We start from the raw sequence: 23,100 nt of genomic DNA, 5'->3' as shown, positions 1-23,100 counted from the left end.
TTAAGTTTTTCTGTGCCTAGCACCACCGTTTTCCAGACCATTGCTTTCTTCTGATTTACTATAAGAAAGAGAGGTTAAATTCCAAAAGTTAACTTTTAAGTATAGGATGAGCACAGTCATGCCAGTCCCACAACCCAACCACAGAGTACACCTAAAATGTATTTGATTTTCACTTTTAGCATGTGAAGTTAAGAAAAAATAAGAGTAAAGAAAATTTAAGCAACCAGATTAGTGACTCTTGACGTCTTTCAGCCAAGTAGTTAAGACTCAATCCCCTGCAAAAATCCTACAAAGTTCTGGGCAGAAGTCATAACAGTGATAGTATTCCCAAAAATGACTGCTGTACTATCATTTCATTCAGTGTATAGAATTTGTATATAAAGTGAATACTCAAATAAAATACAAGCAATATACAGCTCAACATCTTCAGAATATGGGCTGAAACAGTCATATGATTGCTCGTTCTGGAGTACTTATAACTAGCTACATGTGCTGGTCTCAATCAAGACTTGAATTAACAATTGCTAAAAAAAAATCTGTTTCTGAATCTCTAGCCTCCCACCTAATACATTGATGGATGTGACATTTTAATTATAGCCTCATAACCAAGTTCAGCTGCATATTAGTCATTATTTGACATAACAGAGCAGAAAAGCTCCTTTGGAGCCAATCTCTCTGGTACACAAATCTATCTTCTATACAGCCAGTAGTTGAAATAACTTTCAGTTACTAAAATCAGGCAAGAAGTACATGGTTTAATAGATTTTCCTCATATGTGTTTACTTAAGATAGAATTCCAAAGTAAATACCAAGCAGCTGACCAAAACCACATCCTACATCTCATCAAGCATGAAAACCTTATTTTAGTGCACTATACTGTGTTATGATCCTATAGTAATACAGCTTCAGCATGTTTATAAGAAGCAGGGCTGTGAGACAAGGGCAATTATTCAATTTTCAATCCAAGACATACCTGCAAACACTCAGCAGTATATAGCACACTACATGCCCAAGACATATCCACGCTTTATAATTCAATTACAGCTTTTAAGTTGTTTAGATAAGGGGAAAAGTGCTAAAATATATTTTCAAGCACTGGAAAAAGGAACAGGAAAGTGAATACAACACAGCAAAACATAGAAGGTCACTACAGCAAGAAATTCAAAAAAGGAAACACAGCACTACTCAGAAGGACCAAAAAGGGAGATAAGCACAGGAAGAGAATAAGGACTGATGGGAAGAAAACAGTAATAGACTGGACACATCTAAAGAGCAGAACTGCTAGGCTGCATCTTAAAACAAATGGAAAGTTCACAGGCCAAATGAAGTGACTGGTCTTCAAAGCATGGGCAGAGGGAGAGAAGCATGGGTTATTTTATCAAGCAAGCCTTTAGAAATGCATCATCCTGAGTAAGGGAGAGCCAACATGGAAGCACCAACCCTCAAGCAGAAGAGCAACAGAAGTGCCTACACCTGCTCCTTTGGCTCCAGTAGTGCAGCCATTCCCTCACCCAGGGAGCCCAAGCCACCAGCACAGTGACAAGCCCCCCCCAGAGAGGTTGGAGTTACCACCAAAGCAGTCAACAGCACCAGTTCTACAGGCTTACCTAGGGCTGTCAGGGCTTTGACCACATGCAAGTGAGAGAAATGTATGTTAATATGGACAAATAATTTATATATGAGAAAAATTTCAAAGCCTCTTTTGTACAATTTCTACCTAAAAGTAATTTCCCCTCACAGTCATAGTCTTTTAGAATGAGTTTATAACGAGGACACGTGGTGCTCAAAAAAGTTAAATATCTTTTAAATATCAAAATTAAGTGCCAGGTAGAAAACAGTATTCTGCACACTCTGGGGTTAGGAAGTCTTAAGGAAAGGAATAAACCGTGCTTTCACATTCATCATTAATGCTTACCAGTTGGGTCAACAAGAAGGTGTAATTTTATACAACACACCGTAATATACCAAAAAGCAAACGATTAACTATAGTATACAAATTCTTTACTTACAGTTGCTCAACTTGGTCAAATTCTTTTTCGTCTTCTGCATAACAAAAAGGTTTATGTAAGGTCTCAATTTAACAAACACTAGAAAACTTCTGTTTAATTATGATATTACTCCATGTCTAAGCAAAACAAAAACTTATTTTTTCATTTTATTAGTTTTCTTAAATTTCTAATTCAAGTTATCTTGCTCCTCTATTCAATGGAATTACCTGCAAATTTGTCAGAAAGCTTACTTGATCAAGTTTTATTAATCTTATTTTAATACACATCATGTTACACAACATATATAAAATACAGAAAAATACCTGTATGCGTATATGTGTAACATGTAGACACATATATACACAGGGTTTTTTTAGATACACATCCCTTTTGTTTCATCTTGCACGTCTAATTCAGCTCACCTACGTGTCCCTTAGGTTCAGCAGCCATTAGTGCATTCTGTTTCAATGCATTTTTCCTTCATACTCAGTTTCTTGACAGAAGTTTCTGCCATCAAGAGTACTAACAGTTGCTTCCATTCTTATGCATTCCCCCAAGAAGTATAGCCTTTAAATTCCTTTGTCTTGTAAGGAAAAAAATAAGGACCATATCAAACCCTTTATGGGAAAGTATTGCTTACTGAAAGCACTTTGTACCCGAATTCCAGGCTTATGGAAGAGGTTTAAAAATCTAAAATAATGCAGTGTTCTAGAAGGAATTATTTTACCAGAAAAAATACAAATGTGAAAAATCACACTGAACTTCAGACATAAAGTGCTGCTATGGGTCATGCCTTTCTACCTTTAGCTGCCATTTCAATGGAAAGCTAGGAAAAGATCAAAAAGACTTACCTGCACATTTCTCTTTCTTTTTTGAATACATCTCATAAAGGAAAACAATAGTTACTAAAATAACAACTTCAGCCATGATTGCTAGAAAGGGTTTGAGAGGCACCATGAGGGATAAAACTTTAAGCTTCAGCTTTCCTTTACTTTTCCCTAATTCAAAAGCAGCTTCACACCAATATACACCATCGTCTTCCTTGGTGAGCTTCAGTATCTTCAGATGTGTCACATTGGAAGATATTCTATTAATTACATACTTGTCTGCCAGCAAAGTGTCATTAATGGCAATCTGAAAATAAAAAATACATTACCAGTCTTATCAATGCAATAAGAACATGTTTAATCAAATTATTTATATTATCAACAGATAAGTTCTATATCAAGAGAAGTAAAATGAGTTACGAACAAGTGGCATTTGTGAAGCATGTTTAGTCCACCTCCAATGGAAGGTTTTATCTTAGCTGGCCACCCTGGGTTCCTTTACATTCAATGGAGGAAGATACACACCTTTAGTGAGCAAGTTGTCTGATCTTTTTACTCTATTTAAGATCAGATGAAACATACCCTTGACTCTGTTGACTTTCCACTAACAAAGGCAGCCTCAGGTGTCAGGATCTAATGTCCAGGTTTCACCACAGCACCAAGCATACCCTTACAAGGAAGTCAAGGAAGCTGAACCGGGAATGCTGCTTCACTAGGAAATATGTTGGTAGCCTTACAAGTCAGTGCTACTCTCCAGCAGCATGGAGGACACAGATCTGTTCACCCCCTCTCAGCTGACAGTGCTTCCCCCAGAAAAGAGCTAGAATAAAGTGGCTATTCTTCCAAGGCTAAGGCAGATGCTGAAAGGTGGGTATGTGAAGGAAGGAAACCACTGAGAAAGATTTTTCCTCGCAGCCTTTAAGTCAAGAGCTGAAGTGAGAAGAGATTTCAGCTTCTTCAGAATCAAGTGGCATAGCAGTCTCCTCCATGGGATGACTTCCTTCAGGTTCAGTGCCCCAGAGAAGTCACACAGGCTGGGGAACACAGAATGACTTCTACAAGGAGGAAGAGAAGGGACATGCACCTGTTCTCCCTCAAGCCTCCAATACCTTACATGTCTTTAGAATTGTCCTGCTATGATAAGATTTTTTTTTGGTATTAAGTACTAAGATTTGAACAATATGACCATCATTAATACAGTAAAAAGAAGTATCTCAAGACTTGCCTGATTTGTTTTACTCTTATCTGGGCTGTAAGAGTATGGCAGGACTACTTAGAAAAGAAACATTATACAAACCAGAACAAAAACTACATCCCTGTAATAATGAATAGTTCTAGATGTCACAGATTTATTTTTTCCCCCATGTAAAAAGACTTACATTAACTTTATGTAAATGTAAATGCAATTTGTAAAGCCCACAGTGAAGAGTCATTACACTTTACAGAGTGTTTGTACTTGGGTTTTGCCACATTGTTTTGCTTGGCCAACAGATGGAAACCTTACCTGTTCACTTCCATTGGTCACATACCAGGTCCAACCAATAGGAGTATAGCCAAAACTTTTACAAGTCATTACAGCTGTATCTCCTTCATAACTGACTATGGGTTTTTCTTTTCCTTCAATTTTCGGCACTAAGAACAAGTAGGAAAAAGTTCATCAAGTGAGAGCTACAGGTTTTAATTACAGTATTACAAAAAGATAAAATATATTTAGATATGTATTTATAATAGTCCATTCACTTCCTTTTCCCTTAAAAACCACAGATGATTCTATCATGACATGATCTAAATGTAGAGTCACTGCAAGCTGAGGTTCCATATACAGAATTTGTGCAGAAGACTACAGAAATACTGTTCAGTTGCTCTATGACCTTAAAAGTTGCCAATTAATACTGAAAACCAAGTGATAATCAGACTGTGATTTTTACCCTTGCCCATTTCCTCTTTCCCTTCCTTGACAGCTGTGAGCTATATTCTTGATCTCCAGTACACTAGAAACAAACATACTAATTTTTCTCCAATTTCACTCAATCTGCAAAAAAACTGTTCCAGCCATAATGCTACCACATAATGGTATATGGCAAATTGTGCATGCAGGCAACTTTTTTTGGGAATTAGGACAAAACTGCAGATTGAGGGAGCTTTCTAGTTACACACATTTTCTGAGCTGAAGTGATGACTTTTGGGTACATGCCAACAACAATGACTTTTGGTCCAATATTGCTAAGGACAGAACATGGCCACAAGAAACAAGGCATCAGTCCATAACTGTAGAGCTACGTGTCCAACATTGTACCTGCAGGTGCCCCACAGCCTTCCAAGAGCAAAAGCCCAAAAGAGGCTGTTGAATATACCGAGGCATCTCATAGATACAGTTAGAGCTGAGCAAATATATCATACTAGAGTATGTATTTCCCCTTCCCCCTTCTTTCCCTCTTTATTAGGATGTTTACCAGCATGTTTTCCTCAGATCCATTTATTTTAAATTTTACTTCAACTTTCATTGCTGTGTCTTGTAAATACAGACTCAGTACATCTTCTAAATTATATTGGTCACATTAGACTAAACAGGCCAAGAATTTGCTTTCAGCAGTTAGGATGCAACAATTTGGTATAAACTAAGATTGTTCTTGTTCCCTCCCCTTCTTGACTGGCTGAGCTCAAATTAATTTTTGTAAAAAGTTGGTTTCTCATGAGAATTCAAACTTAAAAATTTCCATTCTAGAAATACATATTAAATCAATTTGTTAACAAGGAGACTGCTTACAACCTCAGAATTTGCTGCACCATACAACAACCAACTTAGCCTCATTACTAGCAAAGTCTTCTCACTCCATATGTTTTAATCATTAAACCCTATCCTTCTAAAGAGTAGTGGCACAGTATTTGCACTGCTGTCAGTAAAAGGGACAATTTCACTAATAACTACTGCCAACCCCTTTACAATATACAGAAAACAAAAGCAGGTTGGGAAAAAAAGAATGGAACATACAAAAAACCCTTTACATCCAGCACAACAGGTTTACATGTTAGTCAAAAAGATTTAGCCATGCTCATCAGTGGCAAAGCGCAGCTCTAGCCATACCAGCAATACTCATGGGGGATTTTAACTACCTAGACATTTTCTGGAAGGCTTCCACAGCCATTCACAGTCCAAGATGTTCCTCCAGTGCATCGATAATAACTTCTTGATGCAAATGGTGGATGAGCCAACTAGGAGAGGAGCACTGCTGGATCTTATACTCACTAACAAGCAGGGTCTGGTTGAAGCGGTGAAGGTTGAAGGCAGCCTTGGCTGCAGTGACCATGAGATGGTAGTGTTCAGGATCTTGTGTGGTAGGAACAGAATACCAAGCAGGATCGCAGCCCTGAACTTCAGCAGGGCCAACTTTGGCCTTTTCAAGCAATTGCTGGGGGAAATCCCATGGGACAGGGTACTAGAAGGTAAAGGGGCCCAAGATAGTTGGTTTATATTCAAGGACCACTTTTTCCAAGCTCAAGATCGGAGCATCCCGGTGGGTAGGAAATCAAAAAAGGGAGCCAGGAGACCCTCATGGTTAAACAGGGAACTGATGGGCAAACTCAAGTGGAAGAAGAGAGTCTATAGATCTTGGAAGGAGGGGATGGCTACTTGGGAGGACTATGAGACTGTTGTCAGAGGATGTAGGGAGGCAACTAGGAAAGCTAACACTAGAGGCAATGTAGGCCCACTGTTGAATGAGGCGGTGCCCTGGTGACAAGAGGATACAATGAAGGCAGAGTTACTGAATGGCTTCTTTGCCTCTGTCTGTACTGCTGGAGACTGTCTTCAGGAGTTCCAGACCCCTGAGGCCCCAGAGGAAGTCAGGATAAAGGAAGAGTTTGACTTGGTTAGGGATCAGTTAAGCAATCTGAACATACACAAATCCATGGGCCCTGATGGGATGCACCCATGGACTAGATGATCCTTCAAGGTCCCTCCTAACCCCTAACATTCTGTGATTCTGTAATACATGTGACTATTACCCATGACTAAGGACATGAATATCGATCATTAGTTCTGGGGTCTGGCTCTGTTACAGAGTGGTTAATCCTTGAATGTGTGCAACGAAATAATATGCTTTGTCCCAGGTATTTTTGCAATTAGATTACCCAGCATTTGGTGACAAAACACTGTTGCTGCACAGAAAAAACAAACTGTTGAAGAGATGAACAGAGATGATCACACCAGCTTTTATAAGAGTCAGATTTCCACACCAGTTTAAAGACCAGAGTGGTTTCATAGTGCATGTACCTGGACAACTACTTAAGGATTTCTGAACAAAGGGCAAACACAAATTAACTTATTCTACTCTTTAATACAGCTATTACAACACTTCACACCATTTTTAAACACCCATGAATAGTCTTCATGTTCAATAATCTGAACTTCATATAAGCATCTCTTATTGTTTTCTGCAAACCTGAGTAAAAGCTTGACTCCTCAAAATCTGCAGCGTTATGCCAAGACAGGATGGGGCAGGGGATGGGAGGAAGTACATCCAATAATGCCTGACTGCATAGTGGAAAAGCTATTGCAGTTAGTTACAGCAGTGATGACTTAGCCACTATACCAACACATTACTCATCTTTCAGTTTGAGAACTGTTCTCTCTGCGTTATTGACTGGAAGATTCAAGGACTTCTCTTTCCCATTTCCTTCACTCTTGCATTAATCTTAAAAAGTGTCAAGCCAGTACTTTTTATGGTACCAGAAGTGGCAGCATTCAACCACTGAGAAACAATTCTCTCATCTTCTTGTAATAAATCAACCACTCCTATGCACTGTTCTGGAAAAGATGACTTCCCTTTTGAGTCATTCCTGCCCTTACTGAAATAGTTACACTATACTTTCAAAAGAATAAAGCCTCCTTTGACTTTTTTTAATCTAAACAGACTTGGGTAGCCATTCAACTAAACCTTACCCACATCTTTACAAGAAAAACATATAATAATTTTTAGAGATTAAAAGGTCTGAATAAACTACAGTTTTGTTTTTCTTCAATATTGCAAGCTAGTCTCCCCTGGCTGAAGATTTGAAAGCAGGTATTAACATTACTATTCAAGATTTGAACATACATGAGCTTCCTTGAGTCGTATGACCAGACATCCCATTGAACAAAGACAGCTTGCAGCACTGAGAATTACAAAGCCCTGCTGCTTAGTTCAGCTGAGGTTAGAGTAGTTATTTGAAGAGTTCGGTTTTTAGGAGCCTGTGTTCAGGGAGAATCTTTCTTATATATCACCATCTGTGGAGCTTTCACAGATCAAATGCTTGCCTTGCTCTTTGCAAAATTCGGATGGCAGGAATAGAGAATGAAATAGCTCTCAGAGATAAGGGTTCTCAGCAGCTTATATTTGTTTCCTTTCCACATCTTCCACTCAACTGGATTTCACCTACTACTGTTGGGGGCAACATTATAGAATCATAGACTGGTTTGGGTTGGAAAGGACCTCAAAGATCACCTAGTTCCAACCCTCACACCATGGGAGGGACATCTCCCACTACACCAGGTTGCTCCAAGCCCCATCCAACCTGGCCTTGAACACTGCCAGGAAGGGCGCAGCCACAGCTTCTCTGGGCACCCTGTGCCAGTGCCTCACTGCCCTCATCCTAAAGAATTTCTTCCCATTATCTAATATAAATCTCCCCTCTTTCAGTTTAAAACCATTACCCCTCACATTCTATCACTACACTCCCTCTTAAAAAGTCCCTCCCCACCCTACCTGTAGGCTCCCTTTAAGTACTGCAATGCCACTTTAAGGAGTCTTTACTTCTCCAGGCTGAAAAACCCCAACTCTCTCAGCCTGTCCTCATAAGAGACTTGCTCCAGCCCTGTGATCATCTTCATGGCCCTCCTCCAGACCTGCTCAAGCAGGTCCATGTCTTTATGCTGAGGGTCCCAGAGCTGGACACAGCACTGCAGTTGGGGTCTCACCAGAGCAGAGGGGCAAAATCCCCTCACTCAACCTGCTGGCCACGCTTCTTTTGATGCAGCCCAGGATGCAATTGGCTTTCTGGGCTGTGCATGCACATGCTGGCTCATACTCATCTTTTCATCCATGAGCACCCCCAAGGCCTCCACAGGGCTGCTCTTGATCCACTCATCACCCACCCCCAACCCAGGTGCAAACCTCATGGAGTCCAACAAGGCCAAGTGCAAGGTCCTGCAAGGGCCCACCTCTGCTGCCTATCCAGGTCCTTCTGGATGGCATCTCTTCCCTCCATCATGTCAACCACACCATACAGCTTGGTGTTGTTGGCAAACTTGCTGAGGGTGCACTCTTCTCCAATCGATTACTGGAGAAGAGAATACAAAACAGAAGAAAGGGCACTCATACTGCCCAGTGAAGCACACTAACTTAACATAAGTGCTGGTTTTGTATTATATAGAATGAGAGATGCACTAAAGCAATAATTTGGTGTTTCAGAAACACAAATGAATTTGTTCAAAAACCTGCCTCCATTCTGCAAATCATTGCTCCTCTTGTAACATCAAATCTCAGGCCAAACTTTCAAGTCATTGACTCTGCTTTCTGAAGAATTTATCAGAGGCACCATCCTGCCCTCCCACCCCCCCCAGAAAGTAATGAGTATTCTCTGCTGCTGTAGGGATGGAGAGAGATGGGGAAATGAGTTACTCATTTAGGAAAAGAGTAGGCCTATGTGTTCTTTTGGTTCTTAGAATTTTGAAGCAAAAACTAAAACCCTTTTTAACAAAATTTGCTTCTTCCATCCATGCTATATATATATAGACTGACGGTGATTCTCACTTAGCTTGACCATATTAGTCACTGCTTATCAAATTAAGTTACAATTTCCATAGTATCCAGTAACCATATTAGTATAGGATTTAAATAGTGAAGTGAAGCAAAATTTAAGATAAATTAAAATAAATTAAAATTAAATACAATTACCTTGTAAATGAAACATAGCACTCATTTCTTCTTCATCTTTCAGAATACATGTGTAACTTCCCAGCTTTCTGTCATCCAAGATCCTCAATCTTTAAAAAAAGAAGTTTCACCAATTTGCTTTTTTGATTGTATTTTCTTTTGTTCTACAACTACCAGTGACTGTTAATTAACAATCTAAAGAAACCAGCAGAGATTAGTGGAGCAGAGAACATACATCACCAAAACACTACAATTCTGGTTTAGTGTATGTAGAAACAGCATGACCTTTTTTAAGAAAACAGAAGTGCACAAGCACACCTGAGAACATCAATATCATCTTCACCCTTGCTGCTCACAGAAGTCCAAACATCTTTAAGCAGTATAATCTACAGGTTACCAAATCGGACATGGGTTCACCATGTGAACTACATAGCATATCCTGTGTAGGCCTTTAGAAGAGATTGTTTAAACTGTTTGTTCTTTCTAAAGCCAGCCAGTCAAAGTCTAGCATATCTCCAACATGGAACAGTTTTAAAGAGCTGCCATCTAGTGAAGTCCAGCATCTTCTCTGCTGGCAAACTACACATTTCCCAGGCACTTTGAAAAAGATTCACATCTATGCGTTTGTGTATAGGGAATAGCATAAAAGTGACAGTACATTCTCATCACATTTTCTATCACAGAAATTTTATATAAATATTATTGATGTTAAAAAAAAGCTATACAGAAATCTACTCGAGACTACTTGGTTAAAATTAGCCTATTCACAGATTTTTAAAGTCCAAGAGTAAATCGTATCAATCGAAGAAAATTTTCTACAGCATTTCTTGAGTCTCTGTAGAGGTTTGAAGGAGTAAAGAAAACCTTTAAAACAATCCAAATCATCTTTACTGAAAAGCTAATTTCTTCTCTCTCTTTTGCTACCTATGACGGAAAAAAACCTGGCCACTTGATGCCTTTGACTTCTGCAAAGCAGCACTGAGATGGAAAACAGAATGTGGAAAAGAGATGGAAGTATTTTACCAATCTCAGACTGAGATTACTACTTCACTTACTGAACAGAATTACTGGACCTCAAAGAACTGTCAGTATTCTATGTTCTTGAAGAAACCTTGTTTTTCCAGCAGTAGAGGAAGAACAGGAGTTCTTCCTTGAAAAATCAAGGTAACTGCAACCTTTCTCCTTTCCTGCAGCTTCAATATGCCAATTATGGGCATATATTAATCACCACATTCAATCTTTTCTAATATACACATGACTAGTATTAGGCAGTGTATATGCATGTGATAACTGAATTAGAACCTGCAAGTCAAACTGTAAAGAATGCTACTTACTGGATGCTCCAGCTGTTTTCAGTTTTATTGATGTGTCTGATTGTTTCATTTCCCCTCTTCCAAGTCACTTGAAGACTTTTCAAACGAGAATATTTACTGTCCAATCTGCATGAAAGTTCGATTCTAGCTGCACTATCTAAAGTGATATTTTTTCCCATGGAAGCACCAGAAACACCTAAAAGAAATTTAAAAAATTGTTCATGAAAAATATGTTTCTTCGTTCTGAGGGAAGAAGAGATTCAGAGATTGTGTTTTACACATGCTGGATTACAGGTGGATACAGTGTGCTGCTGTTACACTTTCCAAGGTAAAAAACTGCAAATCAGTGTTTGACAGTAATTTTCTTAAGCCATAACTGAGTTACAATACACATCCATTACAAAAATGACATAGTCACTCCATTCTGTAGGTAAGCTTCCTAGAGGTCTTTAATACAGGAACGTAGATATTAATTTCACTGAAAGCAAAACAGACTTATGCTTCTACATAATTCTACATAATTCAACCCAAACCAAAATATATTAAATACTTAGCTCTCACTAGGCGGAACAATATCTGCTCTCAGGCTAAACTTCCTTTTTGACTTCATATTTGGTATTTTAAAAAAAAGTAGGATTTATTGGATTAAAAATATTAGTAAGTATATAAAAAGTTCTATTATAATATCAGAAAGTTAGACTTGTAATTATATATAAGCATACAGTTTTTAGCCAGTTGCAGATTTTTATGATCCTGTGAGATCATAGGCAATGTCCTGTTGCTAGCAGCTGTTGATTAAATCCACAATGCTAACATTGTTGGATCCGGCCCTTGATGCTACAGCTACTCAACTTGAAACCAAATCATCTTCAAACCCATTCATGGCTGCCTTTGCCTTCTTAGTGGTAAACCAGCAGAATTACAATGTGAAAACATTCCAATGTGGAAAACTGAAAAACCTGACACTATTTTGCTTTTAACAAGCTCCATGAGCATAAAATGAGCATATCCAAAAAGCAGGTTTCAAGCCTTTTATAAAAGAACACCTCTGACTTCACACCCATCAGCACTGACATTTTCTCACAACTGGCCTTTTCTTTCATGCCTTCTAGATAAAACTGTGGTTAGTGCCTCTGAATACTCCATGAAAACTTATTCCAGGTCTCGCCTCAGTCCTAGACCTGCCCAGTAGCACCTGATGGTCAAAAAAGCACAGCTGTATTTCACAGCTCAAATTCTTTCTGAGAGAAAAGGAAGTTTTAAGGTACCACTCACTGACTTAATAATGCAAGTCATACCTAAGCAGAAGCAGAAAAGTCTGGCTGAAGTGGAAGCACCAGTACTTCCATAAAAATAATTGAACTTTACTGGGTCTGGCAGGGACATTTACAGCCTGCAGAACAGCACACCCAGAAAGCCAAGTCCCAGCCAAAATTTTACATGATTACAATTTGTTGAACTGTAGTTAATCTTAGGGGTGCAACACCTTGGTCTTCCATAGCACAGCAAAGTCAGTTACTGCAACTCATTTATTAGAGCCATGACACTCAAAGGAGCCAAGCATAACTCACCTTGTTGAGGTTGTTTATGATCAAAGTAATTTTACAAATGAAATTGGTTTAACAGTATCAGAAGTTTTACAGTCAGATTAAGTACACTGGCTAAAAATAGAATCCATACCTTTCAAGATTATTTAATATAAATTCATGCTTTAAACGAATGGAACATGAAAACCCGATGCCGTTGAAGATTAACTACTAGCAAGACTGATATCTAGAGCATCTCTGTACCATGAGTCCATGTACCAGAACAAGAAACATACACTACCTTGAGTTTCCCGCTAGAAGAAAATTAAGTGCAATTAAGTCCTTAAAATATCATACATCAAAGGAGTTCTAACTGATCTCCTCCAACTGAGAGATATTTCACTTAGATCAGTTTTTCCAGTTGTCCAAGAAATTAGTTACACACTATTATCTGGCAACTAGGAACTTCATGTCTACTTTAGGAAAAGGCTTATCTTGCTTTTTCTCCATGCTTCAACTCCTGTAGTGCTGCAAAGCTGACTAACACCTGCAGGTTAACAAGTACCCTAGCTTATGTGGCCTCTCCAAGTGCAAAGAAATTGTCACTTGAATTGACTTGGGGCAACAGATAGCTGAGTTGTTTTTACCTGCGGTTTTAATAAAACAGTAATAATCTTCTCCACTGCAACACTGTTATTAGAACACAACACTCAATAGTGCAACCAACTTACCTTTTCTTTTACTGAGCTCATCACATGCTCACTGTGAGCATCTTAACTTTATCAAGTTGCCATCCTAGGTACTTCTACAGCTCATACAGAAGATTATGTGTAATCACAGGCATTCAATATAATGAAATTGGAAGAGAAAAATAACACACTTACCAGGTAGGAGCACCTCATACTCCACAAAAGTGACATTAGACACATTCTCTTTGGTTGCCTCTTTGAACTCCTGTGTGGTAAGATCTGCGCCTAACAAGGTTGTGGGGGAAGCAAAGTGATATGTTATGACCCTATAAAGGTAATCATACAGCGGAGTGTCAGTACAGTATTGCAATTCTTTCTTATAGTAATATTAGGGGGAAAAACAACCTTGCCAAATGCTCACTACTATGAAGATCCTTTCATGTATCTTGTGTATTAACAGCCAGAATCTTAGAGCAGCAGCATTGTGTGGTTGCTGTAACAGTAATTATGTCATTTTAGAAGATGGTTTCTACCTTTAATATAATGTTGTAACTGTTTGTTTCTAAAGAGGTCATAACTATTTATTTCACAGCCTGATTTAAAGAGTCACCTATAGCTTACAGGTGGGTCCTAGAATTGTGTAGGGCTACATCAATGTTTAAGTAGAGCTTGGAAATATAATAAACTTTAGAAAAAATAAAAAAGAAGAAACAGAAAAACAGAGCACTGCCATTTCCAAACCCACTACAATTTAACAACACAGACAGAAAGCCAGAGGTAGATGATCTAATCTAGAGGCAGCTCTAATGAATGCGGAGGCAAGAACACCCCGTGCTCCACTGGAACATGGTCAGAGTCCTTTACTGCTCCACAAAACTCCTGGGAATACTGTTTCATGCAAAGAATATCAATATTTACCATCATTTGCCTGACTAAAACACACTTCTTTCCTTCTGTGAGGGAAAAATGAATTTAAAAGGTTTAATATGGCCAGCAAAATCCCTTTTCTGTAGGACTATGGATAGCATACTATTCAGAGACTGCCTTTATAAAGCCCTACAAAGCTTTATACAGCTATAAGGCAGACAACTGTAAGCATAAACAGTCTGTTCCCACCACTATACTTGTTCACATGCTCTGTGCATTTCAAGAACAGAGCAAGACAGCAAATTTATAAGCTACAGCTTTAACAACAGATGTAGCCCAGCTAAGGAAGCATCATCTTTCCAAATCTACAAACTAGTTATTTCATTAGTATTCTACTATCTGCATACAAGTTCTTAGTAAACTGAAGCACACTATGGAAGAAAATGTTGGAAATTATGCTTAAAGGAAAGGTCAATTCAACACAGTTATAACAACTTCCATTTTTTTCAGTTGCCACAGTTCCTTTCTACTAAACATGAAACTGCTTGTCTTGGTAATTATCAACTAACCTAAGTCCTCCGTAACCACTTGATTAAAAAAGTATCAACGTAGAACCTTAGGGTAACTGAAATTTAACAATTTAAGTAGAAGACAACATGTGATTGCTTTTACCAGACGCTTTAGGTGCAAGTGTCAAACGATCTGAAGCGCTCCCCTGAGTTTGCCAGTTGACAGTTCGCGTAGCTGTCACAGGCTCTGAAAGGTGAAAAAACATGTTACAAAAAGTTAATTTTCTTTCTATTTAGTGATGAAACAAGAGATTTTCCCCCCCACCTCATGGTAGATACAGTACACTAAATTATTTAAGCCACATGTTTTACATGCTTGCAAAATAATTTTATTGTCAGTTATTTTATAAAGCATTTCAGAAATACATAAACACTAATTATAGACTGAATCTCCTAATCATACAGCATTATAGCAGAAAATTATTCTAGTTTTTGTAGAAGGAAAAGGGCTTCATTATCTCTTCTGTCGATGCTGTCACAGTTGGGAAAATTGGGCTTCAGTCTTCTCACAGAGAGAAGCACTGGGTGGCAGAGTTGATCACTGTGCAGTAGAAATAGTACCTGAAAACTCAGATCTCAGAATTACTCCTTCCCTTTTTCCATATAAAATACTGAACTTTGAGGCAAAGTTCTTACAGACCTGCCTCTCTGCTACAGTTGAGACAATCTGGCTGTGCTGAAGGAGGTCCCTGCTAGTGGTGTGCATCTAAAGGTCTCTGAGCAAGCATAAGCAGAGGTACTCCTTGCCTTCCAAGTTGTTGGCTTGTTCCATAAAGCAGTGTTTTTCTTTGTCAATATGTCAGCTCACAACATAAAGAATGCTTATCAGCCTTTTGCCTGGCTTGTTCCATCTGCACTTTCATACCTCCCCTCACACTTCAACCAGTTTAAGTAGCAATAAATCTGTACAATAAGGTGGATGATGTGGAAGAACAGAGCTTCAGGCTAGTTCATTTGGTGGTTGTTGACAGCAGACTGTTGTCAATCTCAACTACTAGTACAAAATAGCTTTTTAAGCAAAAAAAGTATAAAGCTGTCTCCTAGCACTAGACAGTAAGCCCTGTTCCTCTAGACAAGGGCACAAGCAAGCCTTGATCTCTGCCTGATAGAGAAACAACTAGTGCAAGTGTTTAATAACACACGAAGGCTGAAAGAGTTCTGGGGAATCTTCCTGTCTGTGTGTGCAAACATCTCGACAGCATGCCAAGGTTGTCACAGATCACCTGAGTTTATCTCAGTCTAGCACATGCCTTACCTGGCTTGTTAGTGAAGTCCCTCATGATGATATATTCAGAAGGCACCAGTGCCAGTTCATATGGTAGTTACCCATCCACAAAACCCCAGAGAATCTTTAAAATGTCTTGCACACCAATAGGATCCTCATACTGACTTTCTCCCTCAATTTACATATCAAATGGAAGTAGTCAGGTGAGGTCATATAACATACTTAGTGTATTTTAGCCCATATACATATATCTGTTTATGTATGGAAAGGTTTATTAAATCTATTACCTATTGCACAACCTCATGTTGTGCCAAAAAGCTCTGAAGAGCACCAGCTAAATAGGATTATCATCTCCAACAAAAACTGTAGATGGAATAACTTGCCAGAACTTGCTTGAGTTCATGTATAAATATAATTTAGCCCACATTTGATTTGCACTAACCAACATGAGCTTTGGTACACTGCTGAACTCTTGCTTCTCTGGTCTTCATGGAGAAAGGAGAGGTGGAATTGACAACCATCAGTTTCTTCTCCTGCCTGGAATTTATTCTCTGCTCCCTATCAAAACCCCAATTAATGTCCAGAATATGGTGAATAAAGTGTGGAGACAACAGAATGTTTTAACATATTCATCATTAAAAAACAGATAGATGAAGCTAGCAGGCACAGTGATGCAAGGGATTATACCTCTCACTAATACAAGAGCATAAGGAGTAGTCCTCACATGAAAAATGATCAGGTGTAAGTGCTAGAATAGAACCTCCCACAATGGGTATCATTGTCCCATCTCCAGGTGTCATTGCCTGCTTCTACAGCATGTATGCATAAGGGCAACAGATCACCCAGCTGGCAATTGGATAGCTTTTTTCCACAGCCCTTGAGATGCTTACAACTCTAGCAGTGGCTTTAAAGGGCCTAGATGATATATTTGCTTCTGTTGCTTCTGAAAAGTCACAATCTTATTTCAAAACACTTTAGTACAAAAATGTACATTCTACATGGTAATTCAGTATGACTAGGAAGAAGTATTACAGCTTTAGGTGTACTGAAATAAAACAATTACCAGGAGATGATTCATCAAGTCCAGCTTGCATCTTAGTCAAAGACTTTGCCTGAGACTGACTGGCACCTTGTGTTGTCATAGATGGATCTAAAAAGAAAAAAAGAGTTTAGAGAAACTTTATTCTCAGCTGAACTGAGTTAGAAATATCTAGTTCATGAATTCAAACAGAACCTCCTCACCTCAGCCCACGACCTCCATTTTTTCCCAAATTCTGAGGATATACAGCCAAAACGTGCAGGAACTACTTTACACTAGTTCTTTAGCTTACTTTAGGCAATCAAAGAGTAAAGAACAGAGGTAGTGTTTATTAGACCTCTATTTTCTGTGTAGAGATCTTTTCCTATAGTTAGCTTGTAGTCAGGCAAAGCCATTCTTCAGAATATTCCAGCAGATCAATAAACCTTAGAACCTGTACTCAAAATTTGTGTTGTTTGTGGGCTTAGACCACCACAGCTTATGACACTGACACTAGTTTATTTTTAAACACAGATTAGCGGATTCACTAACAGAACAGGGACCTCATTACAACCTTACAAATCTACCCTGTTTTTTGATGCAATGAACAACCTCCTTTCCTTCCAGTATCACCTTGAGTGATAGAAGCAAACAAAAGGCATCCATGTCAAACATGGACTTCACCTAGGAATACTAATGACTATTTCCATTTTCCTTAACACCACTGCAAATCTGATTCTGCTCCTATAATACTGTTTTTGTAAGAGCCAGGCAAGACTAGGGTTTTGCTTTACTTTCTTGACTGGAGAAAGACCAGGAGAAGAAGAGGCAGAGGACTTGCCTAGTTTGAGCATGTTGCTGTGTCACTCTTCCATTAAGAATTCAAGGTCCCTAGATGTTTTCTAAAAATTAAGATGTTTGCTCCTTCCTTTCTCTCCCACATTTGGGTGGCAGAACTAGTTAGCATAAAATAAACACTGTACATTCACATGCTTAGGTATTCCAGGGCATATTCTACTGCCACAGCAGCACCGTTCCTCAAACTCAGTAATTTCACATTTGTAGGTTTTAATTGATTTGGCCAGTAGTTACATAGGGGAAAAAAAAAGACACGTGTTTTACAGTTGTAATCAGTGTCTGGGAGGATTAATAAGCTCTGCTAGACATCCAAGACAGCAGGAAGCATAGATGAAAAATTAAAAGCTACATCATCCTTTAAGTGAGTTCAAACTTGTTGAGAGCTGTGTGTCTTCAGCAGAAGGTAAAGTCAGCACCCTGCCAATTCCTACAAGTGAACGACACTCCTAACACTCCTACCACTTTTCAGCACTATAGGTATAGACGACCGACAGACACTCCCACTGGCACCCCCAGCACACAGTGGCTCCAGACTACATCAGTCACGCCCAGCCTGCACCATCTGCTTTCTCAATCTACCCATCATGCTTCAAGCAGTAAAACAAGGTAGCCAATGGATAGGATTAAAAAAATTAAACATTAGTCGTTCTTAACAGACTTTTCATTTTTCATACTTTTTCATACCAGTCCCACAGCCAAGTACTCCCTCCCAGCCCTTCACCCAAGCAAAGAACTTAAGAAATCTGCTCAGAGTATCTGCTGGCTCATGACCCAGCCAGCAAGAAGACTGAGTCTTAGTCTTTGCTTGACAGAGGTGCTGAAAGCAGGGAGAGCTCTCTGATATTCATGGTAAGGTTGAAGAAAGGTCCATGAATTTTTATATATGCAGCATCTTGAGGCATTCTAAGGATGTCATGGATCACCTGACTGTGTCAGCTCAGTAGATGCATCACCTGCACAGTAATTAAAATCCCCAAAGATGATAAATTTAGAAGGTGCCAGTGCCAAGCTGTACAGCAACTCTGTTATCTCTCTGCAAGGAAGGCAGATAGCCTGCAACATGGTTTGCATACTAATGGGGTACTCATCTTGGCTCTCTTCCTTGATTCACATACCAAGTGAAAGCAGTCAAGTAGTGTTATTTCTAGTCACCGCTGCTTCCACATCTTGGCTCTTATCTGTCCATATGTCAAACTACTAGCACAGAGACAACATTGCACCGTTTCTCTCCTCTCATATACACCTGCTGAATAGCATCAGAGATCAAGATGACCCAGCCCTGCATGATTAGTGTCATCAAGCAAGCAGTGACATAAGCAAATCAAGTGAAGTAACTTCACAAACTATTGAGTCATGGCTGCATGCCTTAGCCTATAATTGGCTTGCATTAGATTTAATCAATGGTGTGGTAGCTTGATGAGTTCTTGTTGCCCTGATCTTTATGCAGGAAGGACTAGGTGAAAGTATGAGGTCATCAATTTATTTTTCTACCTTACCTCTATTTCTTAACTGCAGCAAATATTTTGGGGATAAAGTGTGGATCTATCATACTTGTCATCACCAGAGCAATTTCAGGCTTTAAAATTCATTCACTCTTTCAGCCATAAAAGTGGTTGAATAGGAAGAGACTGAGATACAGTTTGGTTTAATTTAATGTCAATTAATTTAATATCAATTTTATAGTCTGTGCAAGAACACAAGCATTCAGTAGCATCCAAAACCAGCCACCAGAACCTCCTAGTGCCCCTGGAGAAGAGAAAAGCTGCAGGCTGAGCTCTCCTGAGGCACCAGAGATCCACATGAAGGACTTCCAAATGCCCTGATAAAAGCCCTTCCCTCAGGGCAAACCACAAAAATCCAACCTGGAAGCAAAGCTTGTAAGACATTAGGTGTATCTGCTTATCATACAAGTCCTTGGTATCTCTAGGAGCAGAAGCTAGGAGACGAGATGTGGTGGGTTTGCTTTTCCTAAAGGCATCTGGCAGTGCATGCTGCAACTAAATTAGGCAACCACAACAGCAACCAAATGAAGCAGCAAACTCTGAAGAACAACGTTGTGACAACAGGTTAGAAATTACCCTCTGCTCAATACAGAAAAAAAGCGACCATTTAAATTTTCCAAAACAATTAACTGAAGAGATAAAAGACCAAAACAGAAATGTAACAGAACAGTAAGAACTCTCCTCAAACTGCATATCTGAAAATAAAAATCTGAGAGGCCTGTTGTGTTGTGTCTGACGAGCTGCAGGCAGCTACGCAACCCACCTTTCTGCAACTCAGTCCTTGTGCACCTAGTACTCCCTCCAGTCACTTTTACTGCAAGCATTTCATTTGATTGGAGAAACCCGCTGAACCCCAACATCTTCAGAACACACACTGTTTCTGGGCTTCACTAGCAAACAGTTTTATTTCTCCTTCCTCTGAGGGAGCATGAACTTCCCTTTACTGCACCTGTGCATAGTCCCTGTACTTGACTAGCTTTCTGCACACTAGAAGAACAAAATACTCTCCCTCACATTTAAATCACCATGGATATTACTGTATGTAAGCCTCCCTACCCAGTTCATACAAATATAAAAGCATTTAATATGTCTGAAAAACAACAGACTCACTTTATACAGATAAAGGGTATTAAAGAAGGTGACATTTCTGATGTCTGCTCAAAAACCACCACTTCAGGAAGACAACAGATTTGTGGAAATTTTCAAAATACAAATAGGGTTTTGTTGAGGGTTCTTTTTTTTACTTGTTTGGGTGGGTTCGTTTTTTTTTTTTTTCAGAAGAGGATATAATTTCACTAAGGGCTTTACATAAACTTAGAATTGCTTCAACCACCATCAGGTACAGTTCTCAGCAGTAACAGTCACCAAAAAATAAACACCATGTGGCTAAACTGACATACTGTTCCTACAATTATCAGGCCATTTAAAGTCACAAAACTTTTTGATCAACGAAATAAACTGTTAGAAAGGACTTCAAGCTTTGTGTGAGTGTACATAAATACACATACCTATTTTAAAGAAGTTTTAAGAACTACAAAGTAGAATTTCCTCTGTGTGCATAAATAAACATATGTATTTAAACATACCTTGAGAACTGCAAAACACACATCCAGTCCTTGCACATTATGTAAAGCTACTACAAACCTTACAGAAGTTACTGTCACACTGGGAGCAGTATTGCTCCTCTCAGGAAGACCAATAGAGGTGGCACAAATGAACATATAACTACTTAGACATCACACACTGAAAGTGCAGCTAAACCACTGATGGTTAATTAGTCAGAGCAATAATGTCCACACACATGTGCTGGCACAACTTGCAGCCTTGGCAATACATGCTCCAGCAATCGCATCTTGCACAGCAAACACCAGCAATCTGGTATTTCCTTCCATTACCATTCTGTACTACTCTGTGATGCTTCAAAAACAGGGATTAACATCAGAAACCCACTAATCTTAGAAATAAGTTCCTATTGCTTAAGAGACCTGACCTGCACCATATCATTTGAGGAAGAATGGGGCCCAGAAGGCTCAAATGCCTCTTCCTTCACAGATTTTAAATGTCACATTTAAAACCACAATATAAAATCCTCCAATGAACACTTCTCGCAACCTGCTAGGCATACTGATATTTTAGTAATGCAACTTACCTATTTGGGTTTTTTTTTAGGACTATAGTAATGCTTTACTTTATAAAGAGAGGGCAGCGATAAGACATTATGCCTCAACGCCCAAGTCCTGCACTCGTGAACTAGTATATCCTCCCGTTTGGGAGGCAGAAAGCGGGAGGTGGTGCCGGAGCACCAGACAGCACATCACCGGGCGCGGTGCAGCACCGCCGCCACCGGACCTGCTGCCCACCGCCGCACACACGCGGTAGCCGTTCCTTAGAGGAGAGCGGAGAGGGCATCCCGGCTTCCCAGCAGGCCTACCAGAAACCCAAACGCTTTTTTGAGGCTAAAAACCGGAGAGCACGGGGAGGCGGCGGGAGAGCTGCCCATGCGGCAAGTGCCGGGGAGGAGGCAGCGCTGGGGGTTCCGATCCCGGGGAGAGTCGGAGCCGCTGCGAGGAAGAAACGCCTCGGTCGTTTAACACAGGCAGGGCCGAGAGACAGCCGCCTTGCCGGGCCACGGCTCCGTCCCCCCGCGGAGCCAGGGGGATGCTTCGGGGCGGGGAAGACCTTTGCTCCGCCGCAGTTCACAGGCGGTGCCCCTGCCCCCCTCACCCCAGCCCACCCCGACGCTGAGGGCGGACGGGGCGGCTGCGGCGTGACGGCCGCCCGGCCCGGCCCAGCGCGGCCCGCGGGAGCGTTTACCTGCGGGGCTCCCGCCCGAGAAGCTGAGACCGAGGCAGAGCAGCAGCAGCAGCCGCCGCCCCAGGCGCTTCCCGGAGAAGGCGGCAGGCATGGTGCTCCGGCCGCCGCCGCGCTCCCCCTGCTGCTCTCCCGGCGGCGCGCAAGCAGCTGCCTCGGCTCGGCCCCAGTGGAAGGCTCAAGCGGGCCGGAGCGGCTCTAGGGGAAAGCCGGCTGCCGCAGCTGCGACAGGGATCAAAACCAAAAACAAAGCAGCCCCAAATCCGCGGACAGGGCAAACGCCAGGCAACGACCGGCCAAGAAAAGCCGGGAAGCGGCTGCAGGCACCACCGTTCCCCCTTACGGGGAGGACAGGTCACCGCCGGCGTGGTGGCAGCCGGCGCGGGCCCGCCGGGCTTTATGCGGCGGGAAGAAGGGCGTGGGAGAGCGCCGGTGGCTAATGGGAGTGGGGCCCTCGCAGCTGGTCCGGCTCGGAGCCTCGCTGGGGACAGGTGGAAGCTGACAGAGCGCGTAGGGAGGTGGGGTCGCGCCGTGTTTGTGGCCAAAAGCCGGCGTTGCTGCCGGACCGCTTCGGCCGGAGCAGCCCTCGGAGGCAGCACGCTCTGGCGGGGTTTGCCTAGAGAAGGCTGCCCAGAACAGAGCGCAGCCCGTCTCTGCCCTTTGGCTGGTGATCTTCTGGAGAGCCCAGCTTCGAGGGTCAGTGGCTCCGGGGCAGCTGGGTTATACTGTATGCGAGCTGCGGCTTTGCACATCTCTTTTTCTAAATCTCCTGGCTCGGGCAGGGCAGCAATGCCCGGGGAGCACCGTTTCTAACAAACGATTCTGAGGACTTTTGACTACTGCTTGGTGCCTTTAAAATTTAATTGCGTAGACTGTTTTAATCTGTATATATACGTTCATATATAGTAAAACCACTCATATATATAAATATATATGCATTTCTAATTGTTTCTTGATAAATAACTGAATTTGGATTTTGCAGTATAAAATCTG

At 40.7% G+C, this 23,100-nt stretch overlaps 1 protein-coding gene across 1 annotated transcript; it reads right to left on the bottom strand.

The window, feature by feature from the left end:
- EMB (embigin) lies at nucleotides 1–22,201 on the bottom strand. The gene is made up of 10 exons (XM_086480124.1): nucleotides 22,111–22,201; nucleotides 16,982–17,068; nucleotides 14,797–14,868; nucleotides 13,453–13,542; nucleotides 11,064–11,238; nucleotides 9,751–9,839; nucleotides 4,320–4,447; nucleotides 2,840–3,122; nucleotides 2,010–2,043; nucleotides 1–58 (listed from the first exon to the last, which is right to left on the bottom strand). Exons 1-10 carry the CDS (start codon nucleotides 22,199–22,201, stop codon nucleotides 1–3), a joined length of 1,107 nt encoding a protein of 368 aa, XP_086336250.1.
- Nucleotides 22,202–23,100: the final 899 nt, after the last annotated feature.

This window comes from Leptosomus discolor, chromosome Z, assembly GCF_034619465.1.
Source record: "Leptosomus discolor isolate bLepDis1 chromosome Z, bLepDis1.hap2, whole genome shotgun sequence".
NCBI classification, from domain to species: Eukaryota; Metazoa; Chordata; class Aves; order Leptosomiformes; family Leptosomidae; genus Leptosomus; species Leptosomus discolor.
The sequence above is the reverse complement of the archived record's forward strand: the minus strand, read 5'-3'. Positions and strand labels throughout refer to the sequence as shown.